The sequence below is a fragment of the Eubalaena glacialis genome, chromosome 3 (assembly GCF_028564815.1).
Source record: "Eubalaena glacialis isolate mEubGla1 chromosome 3, mEubGla1.1.hap2.+ XY, whole genome shotgun sequence".
NCBI lineage: Eukaryota > Metazoa > Chordata > Mammalia > Artiodactyla > Balaenidae > Eubalaena > Eubalaena glacialis.
The window spans coordinates 81,239,559-81,249,706 of NC_083718.1; the positions used below are offsets into that span (position 1 = coordinate 81,239,559).

Sequence of the window (10,148 nt, forward strand, 5' to 3'; positions counted from 1 at the left end):
TTTCCCAGTGGCCATATTGTTGATACATATTACTTTGTAAGTAATAGCTTGGTACTGTATTCATTCATCCTCCTGTTCTCTATCCATCTCCTTATTTTGTTTGCCCAGATCTACGTATTATGAACCAATCTGTATACTTATGTTCAGATAAGTCCTCATTCTTTTTTCCCCCTACTTTACCATTTATCTCTAATTTCTCACTTACCTCCTTAACATCCTTAGTTCCTGTTTTACTTTACCCTGTCCTACCGCCTTTTTTTTTTTTTGCCACAGCTTGCGAGATCTTAGTTCCCTGACCGGGGATTGAACCCAGGCCCCGGCAGTGAAAGCGCCGAGTCCTAACCACTGGACCACCAGGGAACTCCCGCACATTTTTTTATTCTTAGCCCCCAGGACTTCTCTCAGTAAGTCTGACCCCCTACATACACACACACTTTTTTTTTCTACAGGTGTGGCAGCACTGTGACTGCATGGGAGTGAACTCAGATGTGGAGCACTACCTTTGTGAGCAGTGTGACCCGAGGCCCGTGGACAGAGTAAGTTGCCCTCTGATAACACTCTAATCTAAAAGTAGGAGATGTGGCACATGGTATTTTATCTGCCCTGCTCCTAATGCACTGAATTTCCTTTGATAAGTTATTCAACCTCTCTAGGCCTCAGTTTCTTACACTTTACATTGAGGGTAATAATTCCGCCCTTCCCTTTCCCTTTTGATTGAGACCAAAGGGAGAATACTTAGAAATCTACGGAAGGAATGGAACTAAAACCATGGTTTTTATAAACACTACTATCTATGACAGAAGTAACTTATAAAGTTTAGAACTTGGGTACTCTAAATATCACTTATGTTAAGCAGTGTTTAAGTGAAAAGACCACTGGACTCGGAGTCAACAAAGGTTAGTCTTAGGCCCAGTTTTTAGGAGAGCTGGTAGGTCGGGGTATCTTGCTCAAGTTATTAAATGGGTTTTTGTCTTGGCTCTGCCATATTTATATGTGTGATCTTCTATAAAAGGAGGTATTTAGGCAGTATTTCTTAACAGTGGTGCTGTTGTCAGTTTGAGTGGACAGTTCTTCAGTGTTGTGAGGGATACATTGCAGAATGTTTGCTTTCTTAGCCCTTGGGCACTAAATGCTAGTAGCCTCCTCCAGTCATTGTGACTAAGTCCCCCTTCACACATTTTCAGATGCCCTTTAGATGGCACAAAGCAACCACACAATTAGTGCTTCATAGAGTACAGTTTGGGATACTTAGCCTGTCAGGTTTGTCCTCTGCGTTCACTTTTTCAAGTTTAACAACTCTAGTTGCTGTCATCTTTTTTAAATATCTGTGCTGTATTGAAACGACTAAACAGTAAGTCTTAATTGGTTGGGAATTCTAGGTTGTAGTTCTTTTTCTCTTGAATAGAGAGGCTGGATACAATAGTCCCAGCCCTTATCCATCGGCTTTCTGCTTTTACCAGGAGGTACCCATGATCCCTCGGCCCCACTACGCCCAACCTGGCTGTGTCTACTTCATCTGTTTGCTCCGAGATGACTTGCTGCTTCGTCAAGGTGCGTACACAGAAGCTGACTCTACTTGCCAAAGCTGACCATTCTGAACAGTAGGGGGTATCTGCTGTCTGCATAATAGTGATTGTCACCATATGACCTTTAGCAGCAATAGAATATACCTTTTTTTTATCCTCAAGTCCTTAGGCTTACATACATTTACCTCCACCAAATAAAACTAAATTGGAGAGACCAGGGTGTTATAAAGCTAATTTTAAGACTGGGAAAGACATATAGGATTCCAAGAGGTGGAGGGCCTCCCTCATATCATTCTCATAGTCTAGAATTGATTGTCATCACCATTATACTGCTGGTTGTAGTTATGTATTTATTGTTTCAGATTTTATTGTTTTAGATTTTAAGTTCTTTCTATGTAGACGTTGGGTCAGACTAAGGGATACCTAACAGAATTTATGCAGGAATCATTTTAACCTTCTCCTGTGTTCTGTGCCTTCTGTGTCTTAACCTTCTCCTGTGCCTGCCTAGGTGACTGTGTATATCTGATGAGGGATAGTCGGCGCACCCCTGATGGCCACCCAGTCCGTCAGTCCTATCGACTGTTGTCTCACATTAACCGAGATAAACTTGACATATTCCGCATTGAGAAGCTTTGGAAGAATGAAAAGTATGTGTTGAGGTCCTATCTCTATTCTTTCAGCTGTACCCTACCAGCACAGAGCTGGATATTCACTAGGATCATGCTACTTAACTAAACCTCTCCCTTTTCTTTTTTTCTTTTTTTCTTTTTTTAGAGAGGAACGGTTTGCCTTTGGTCACCATTATTTTCGTCCCCATGAAACCCACCACTCTCCATCCCGTCGGTTCTATCACAATGAACTATTCCGGGTGCCACTTTATGAGATCATTCCCTTGGAGGCTGTAGTGGGCACCTGCTGTGTATTGGATCTGTATACATATTGTAAAGGTAAGTGATTTGGACTACTTAAAAAATGACCTCCTGTCTGCTATTCATTGATCTACAACTGCCCACTCTGTTCATGTAGTCTCTCTCTGATAAAAGGTTATCCAAGGTTAGCTATGAAGCTTCAGAGAGCTATATAATATTCTTTCTTTCTTTTACCTAGTGCTTGTTACTTAATAAATGTTAATTCTCTTTTTGTTAATTCATTTTTTTTTTCATAGTATGTAATTAGCACTCTATTAGTACTTGTGGGAAGATAAGTTACTTCACCCCCCCATTCCAAAATCCTTACGGCCATCATCAACTCTCTACATTAAACAAACAAACAAACACAATAGTTTTATAAGGTTTGTGGTTAACAGTGGAATCAGACAATCTAATTTCAAATTCCAGCTCTACCACTTTTTACCTGTGTGCCCTTGGGAAAGTTACTTAGCCTACTGAAAATAGGGATTAGTATCTATTTTAGAGAGTTTTGTAAGGATTAAATGAAATAATCTACAAAAGCACTAAGCGCAGTTTATGGCTCACAGTAAAACTCAGTATATGTTAGATATCATTATAAGTAGTTCAGTTGCCTAGCTCTTTCTCTTAGTATCACAGCAAAATAGTCCAGGAGAATATATATTCCATGCAAAAACTAACTGCTTGAAGCCCCATGATGACTCCTCAGTCCCCCAGTTTATAAAGTGTTCATTACCAAATGTGCTTCCCTCATTTATACAGTTATTCTTTTCTGATAACTTCCCCAAAATGTGCTCTGTTTTTCCTTCGAAATGTTCTCTCAAAAATTCCTGCAGCACTCAGTCTACATTTCTGGTTTCTTTCCATCCTATAGAATGCCCTTCAGCTCTTAGATTCCCTTTCCCCTTTCTTTGACACTAACGTCTCCTTTCTTCTGAAGTCACCAAACGCTTAGTTGTTCCCCCTCTCAAAACAGCTACCATGTTTCCCTCTTAGGGGTCTCACTGCTCTCCCAATGGTATGTGAGGGGCAGCTCAGGGTGAGGGAAGGGGAAGTAGGGAGGGTTCTTTAACAGTGTTTGGACTCATAGGGAGACCCAAAGGAGTGAAGGAGCAAGATGTGTACATCTGTGATTATCGGCTTGACAAGTCAGCACACCTGTTTTACAAGATCCACCGGAACCGCTATCCCGTCTGCACCAAACCCTATGCCTTTGATCACTTCCCCAAGAAGCTCACTCCTAAAAGAGATTTCTCAGTAAGTCCCCTTCCTCTCTTCACTGTACGTGTCAGGACAATCTAGTTCATGCATGGAATTCACAGAGTGAGAATTTTCAAGTGGCTCTCTGCTTCTTCATCCTGTTTCCATCCCAAACTGGAAAACTCCCTCTCTGTTTGGTATGTTTGAGCAGCAAAAATGCATTTATTCTGCATTTCCTGGCATGGGCTGTGCCTCAGGGAATTGTTGTTATACTTCAGTTAGGTTTTCCTCTTTTTTCTCTCTCACCTCTTTACAGTCTTTGCCCTTGAGCCCCATATCATAGTTTTTTGTTATGTTTTTCACACCCATAATTTTGAGAAACAAAAAGAATATCAATAACATTGAGAAACCTTTGGTGAAAATAATTCAGTGCTTTTTCTTTTTTATATCTGGATTTAAAATATAAGACATTATCATTATATAAAATTTGAAAAGTACAGAAGCATTAAGAAGAAAAAATTATTATCTTACTACATAGAAAGTAACCACTGTTAACATTTTTATTTTCAGCCCTTTTCCTGTGTGTTATTTTTTCTTTCAAATTGTGAACATATTCCTTCAGTTATATTGTGCCATTTGTCATCATTTCATAAAGGTTTTGGTTATCCATGTATTTGCTATAATGAAACCCTGGACTAAATTCCTCATCCATGAGTCTTTTTTCAGTGGGCCTGTCGGAATTCAGAGCTGTCATCCTGGAATGCTTAGAAATAGTCTAACCAGAAAGCAAACCTTCATGTTCCTATTTTTCCTAGTATTACTTTTAGATTTCTCTAAATCATATTTATTTTATATTCTTTCTGCCCACCACCAAGCCCTGCCTCTCATCTAGAATTCTTTGATCTTGCTTGCTCAGTCAGCAGCTCACTGATCAGCTTTGAAACCCCAACCTTAACTTCTTAAAAGCTGGGATGGGACAAAAAGAATTTTGAGCCTATCCCTTCTACTATCATTCTAGGCTTACAAAATGCTAAAAACCACTGTGGCCTACAGATGATTAGGACTAAACTTCTGATCTTAACACAGTCACCCAACTTAATAAAGGTTTTAGCCCAATAGCCCAGTTATTTTCTTTCTTTATCTCCTTACCTCCCCACCTCCCAACCTCCCAGCCTCCCTTATCCTGAGTTTGCCCCAGATCATCTGTATCAGCTTTGCCAGCTTCTGCAGTACACTTACCACTTCCATTTCTTCTCTGCAGCCTCATTATGTCCCAGACAACTACAAGAGGAACGGAGGGCGGTGAGTCCCATGGGGGATGTAAGGAGCCTAAGGGATTAACCAATAACTTGAATGGAGCAAGAGAACGACCACCTACCCACTCAGCCCCACACCTAGGATTGGGGAGTCTCTGACAAAGTAGACCAATATAGTGCCAACAGTAATATAGAAGAACTAGACTTCAGTAGGTGTGGTCTCGTTATGGAGCCTTAGTTGGGGCAGGGAGGGAGATTTGTAAGATTAGAGATAGAGAAAGGGAAGGATTTGGAACAGAACTCCAGACAGATTTGGAAAAATCTTTTTTAGGTTTCTGCAAGTTTTCCCTATTGCCCCAAGGTGTATCAGCTCTTAGGACTTCTGTCAAGGAACAGAAGTAGCTAGAAGTGCACGGTTTTAACTGAGCAGTTTGGGCTCATAGTTTTTATTTGTGCTATTTTGTACACAGAGGTGTATTCTTAGAGAAAGTACCGAAGGCTTTTCTTCAATTTCCTTTTCTGTTGAATGGTAGCGTAACAATTACTTTACCTACATCAATAGCTTACCATAAGGAAATCAACTATATTTCAATATTAGAAAAAGAAAATACCAGATAATAGATGTGAGAAGGAATTTAGGAAAAGTAAAAACTCTATTTAAATGCTCATTTTAGTTGGACTATTGGTATCACAAGGTTGTGCCATACTTCTGTGTACTCATGAAGCAGTCAGAACTAGCTAAGCGTTTTACCAGCTCTGGTCTGTTTTGTGGATTCCTGAAGGAAAGAAGAAAAATTGAATTTTGTAAATAGAAATTAAATTTCAGAGAAAGGTAGTGGTTTTTTTCAAAAAATAATAAAGTGAAGACCATAGCCAAGTTTCTTACCTCTTGAGCCAAGGCTCTAACAGCTAGACTGCAGGATCTCAAGCCATCTCGAGGTCTTTTCCCTTCATTCCCCTTCCATCCCCAAGTGCCCTGCTTAGTCTTCCTCTCTAAATTCACATATCTTTCTGGCAGATCATCCTGGAAGTCTGAGCGCTCAAAGCCACCCCTAAAAGACCTGGGCCAGGAGGATGATGCTCTGCCCTTGATTGAAGAGGTTCTGGCCAGTCAGGAGCAAGCAGCCAATGAGATGCCCAGCCTGGAGGAGCCAGAACGGGAGGGGGCCACTGCTGAAGTCAGTGAGGGTGAAAAAAAAACAGAGGAAAGTAGGCAAGAACCCCAAGCAGCTTGTACCCCTGAGGAACGACGGCATAGTCAACGGGAACGACTCAACCAGATCTTGCTCAATCTCCTTGAAAAAATCCCTGGGAAAAATGGTAAGGAGAATCAGGCTCATATCTAGGGTTTAAGGTAAATGGGAAATCAGCAGAGAGGGAATGAGAAAGAGCAACTTCTAATTACTTGCTTAGAATGGAAAATATTCTTTAAAAATGGTACAGTTCTGGGACTTCCCTGGTGGTCCAGTGGGTAAGCCTCCGTGCTCCCAATACAGGGGGCGTCGGTTCAGTCCCTGGTCGGGGAACTAGATCCCACATGGATGCCGCAACTAAGACCTGGCACAGCCAAAATAAATAAATTAAAAAAAAAAAAAAGGAACAGTTCTTGGGAATTCCCTGGCCATCCAGTGGTTAGGGCTCAGCGCTTCCACTGCAGGGAGCATGGGTTCGATCCCTGGTCGGGGAACTAAAATCCCACATGCTGCGCAGCACGGCCAAAAAAATGATAAAGTTCTTTCATGGGCCCGTGTTTAGTTATATCTTGGGAATGAAACTGGGAGGTGAGAGGATCTCCTCCCTGGAGAACAGCTTATTTCATTTGGGGCTGGAGGAAGGCCTAAATTGCTTATAGGTCAGAAACGGAACCATTGAATTCCTGTGATCTCCTGAGAGCTCAAATCTGGAATAAGGAGTGGGAAGGTAGTATTTGATGAGCCTCCTTGGTTCTGTTTTCAGCCATCGATGTGACCTACTTGCTGGAGGAAGGATCAGGCAGGAAACTTCGAAGGCGTACTTTGTTTATCCCAGAAAACAGCTTTCGGAAGTGAACCTCAAAGAATGAGAACCTCAAGCATCTGGGATCCAGTGGAGCTAACAGTCCTGCCTCCTGTTCTCTGAGTGTCGACAGGGGTGGGAAGGGTCCGTCCAGCAAGGGGAATGGGGCCATGTCATTGACATTAGGTACTTAGTAAACCTTGGAGCTAGTGGAGAGGAAGAGGAAGGGGATCTGTCTAAACAGTTCAGTTTTACTTGTTTTCCTCTCCATTGCTTCACCCTGAGGGTTAATAATGTAGGGTGGAGGGCAGAGCACATTGGGGATGACCAGAATCTTTTGGTACTTTACAGCACTTGCCCCTCCCCACAGCTTGGGTTTTTCTGTGTCATCCTCTGATCCTGCAGGCACTGCTAAGAAGCTGCTTCCTATACCCAGGTATAACTCAAACTCCAAAGGGATAGGGCCAGGATCCCCACCCCTACCCTGTCTGTTCTCTATAGGCTCCAAGAGCTACCCGAGACGTAAAACAGAAACAGTAGCTGGGCCTTGTTCCAAATCCCTGACTAGGAAAAGTTTCTCTCTCCTCTTTTCCCCAACCAGGTCAAAGTAAAATGTGAGTTGACAACTCAAAGCACTTGTAACTGCTGCCCCTCTCCCTACCTCTACTCCCCCAAATGGAATCATGGAATAGGGAAGGCCCCCATGGGGTCAGAAGGGCACAGTACATATTGTAACTATTTTTGTTTTAACCTTCATAACCTGCCGAACATATTTTTTTCTAATGAGAAGCCCAGGCCCCCGCCAGCACACGTGCTGTTTATGCGCTATGGTTCTTGTGTGTCTGCTGTGCTGTGCGAATGGAGATTCATTTCAAAGAAAAATCATTTTAAAACCTACATAAAAATGAACTCTAACCACCCCCCAACAAGTCACTACATAAACTGTTGAGCAGTATTCACCTATCAGAGTATTTGCTGTGAGTGTAGATTATCAACTGAAAACACTACTTCTTGTTTTACTTGTACAGTTTTCAATGTCCATCTCTTAAAGAGACAGTGTATTCTCCCCACCCCTAGTTCCATCTTTCCTCCACCTTCCTGATGACTTCATCCTCAGGAGGGATATCCAGGGTGTCACCTTCCTTCCCATTCTCTTGACCAGAAGTTACCAGATAATACTGTCTCTTTAAAAATAAAATTTAAAAAGCTTTGCTTTGTTGTCTTTTCAGACAGACATATGCTATACGTTTTAGGTGTTCTTATAAGAGAAAAGATGGTTTTTAAATGTGCCAAGTTGTGTGTGTATATATATATGTATGTATATATATATATATATATATCTGCTGCGTGATTAGTAAGCAATACAATAGTTAAACATTTTCCCATTACTTTTTTCTAATATTGGACCAATGCTGTCCTAATTGTACATTTCCTCTTATGATGACGACGCTCTGACTTGTTTAGGTAGAAACATTGACCACCTTCCATTCCATTGAATCTTTCTTTTTCTCCTTTCTGTGTCAATCTTGAGAAAAAAAAAAAAAAACAAAAGAGACAGGGGATGCCAAAGATCCCCTTGAGCAGAGAAAAAGCAGAATAAATATTTTATTAAAGAAAAAAGAGAATTAAGAAAATAGTTTGGAGTATTTTCTTACTGTAGAGAAGCACTGTACATTACTAAGAGACCTGGGTATAAGATACTCACGTGTGGAGCTGGGAAAAATCGCATGTCCAAGCCCGTTTGAGTGGTTTCTTTTGGTTTTCATTGCAGGGAGCCGGGTGGGAGGGAGGTGGGAATAGGGGCACTTTGGGGGTCTCCTTTTAGTCAAAGCAGGAAAATGACAAGAAAGAGATTAAAAGTCAATATTTCCTTTAATAGTGTTAAACACTAAAATTTTAAAAAAGACGAAAAAAGAAAAAAAAACTTTGTAAAATGCGAGAACAGAAGCAAAAGACACTACGCTCTGTCATTTTATCTTTCTTTTGTTGAAAGACTAAAAACTGAAATGTTTTTTAGACAATCAAATGTTAGGTAAGTGCAAAAACTTGTTTTTTCTTACTGGTGTAGAAATTAATGCCTTTTTTTATTTTTCGGTTGTTTTATAATAACGAATAAAAAGAACCCCCTAGCTGCCAGGCGGGTTTTGGTGTTTGAAATGCGGGGCAAAGCACTACATCACTGCAAATAGATACAGAGTTAGTCTGCATGTCTGTAGGCTGTGTGATTGCGGAAAATATAAATGCTGCTAATATATTTCCTTTTTACAAAAGCATATCTAAATAGATGATTGTTTTGATGTTAATCTTTGTAAATTATGTATTACCAATTTTAACATTGGATGTAATTGCATAAAAAGCTTGCATCTCAATCCTTGAAAGTCTAGTATTAAATGGAAAAAACTTTTCCTAACTACAGAGTGGTGAGCTTGCTATTTTTTTCCTCTTTCCTATCCTCCATTTGTCTTTCAGGATCTTCTCCATCGTGTTTCCAAAGAGATCTGTTTAAAACCACATCATCATTATCCTGGGCCCCACGTGGGCACGCTAACCGCTGTTGACTATCGGATAAAGCCATTTCCTCAATATTACAATCTTTTTGGTCTGGGCTCAGCCTAGCCAATCAGCATAATAATCTTCTACACCTCTACCCCTTGTAACACATAGACATCATAAGTTTATGCTACATTTTCTAGGCCACTATGTTAGACCGTTTCCACTGTAAGCAATTTACATGTATTCATTTATTTAGTCTTCACAACAGCCTTTTTGGTTGGTACCAAAACCAAATTTTATAGATGAGGAAACTGAAGCAACAGAGAGGTTAAGTAACTCACCCAAGATCTTGTAGCTAGTTAATCCTCATAATAGCCCTGTGTAGTTACTATACCCATTTTTGTAGAAGCAAAAACTGAAGCTCTGGAAGGTTAAGTATAACTTGCCAGAGATCACCTAGTAACTAGTGTTGGAGCCAGAACTCCAAAATCTTTATGTTCATCTGCAAATAGGAAAGTGTCAGAAATAGCCAAAGCATGATCCTACTAAGGAAGATAAATCCATTCCTGCCAACAACCGAAAGACCTAACAAAATCTTGCCCCAGACAGGAGTCAGACATACAGGCTTTGAGTCAGCTAGAATACAGTTGCGCAGAAGCATCAAGACAGTTGACTGCAAGAGCTCAATCTCCACTCCTACAACAACTTGGGGTTCATCCCACTATTACACAATAGTCTATTCATGGCTGCAAAAACAATACATTAGTAGT

At 40.7% G+C, this 10,148-nt stretch overlaps 1 protein-coding gene and 1 non-coding gene across 11 annotated transcripts in view; one reads left to right on the top strand and one right to left on the bottom strand.

Annotated features, from left to right (window-relative positions):
* The window catches only part of ASH1L (ASH1 like histone lysine methyltransferase), a 208,041-nt gene extending 199,352 nt beyond the window's left edge, over window positions 1-8,689 (top strand). For 7 of the 10 annotated variants that reach the window (XM_061183329.1, XM_061183334.1, XM_061183336.1 and 4 more), the window contains 8 exons: window positions 450-536; window positions 1,461-1,551; window positions 2,035-2,173; window positions 2,301-2,473; window positions 3,510-3,691; window positions 4,896-4,936; window positions 5,909-6,210; window positions 6,847-8,689. In XM_061183329.1, the coding sequence (XP_061039312.1) occupies window positions 450-536; window positions 1,461-1,551; window positions 2,035-2,173; window positions 2,301-2,473; window positions 3,510-3,691; window positions 4,896-4,936; window positions 5,909-6,210; window positions 6,847-6,938 (1,107 nt within the window). In that variant the 3' untranslated portion in view covers window positions 6,939-8,689. Of the gene's footprint in view, window positions 1-449; window positions 537-1,460; window positions 1,552-2,034; window positions 2,174-2,300; window positions 2,474-3,509; window positions 3,692-4,895; window positions 4,937-5,908; window positions 6,211-6,846 lie in introns of those variants that run through there. The other 3 variants (XM_061183335.1, XM_061183337.1, XM_061183339.1) reach the window with 3 other exon arrangements.
* TRNAE-UUC (transfer RNA glutamic acid (anticodon UUC)) lies at window positions 289-360 on the bottom strand. Its single transcript has one exon. It is a non-coding gene; the product is annotated as a tRNA-Glu (tRNA).
* Window positions 8,690-10,148: the final 1,459 nt, after the last annotated feature.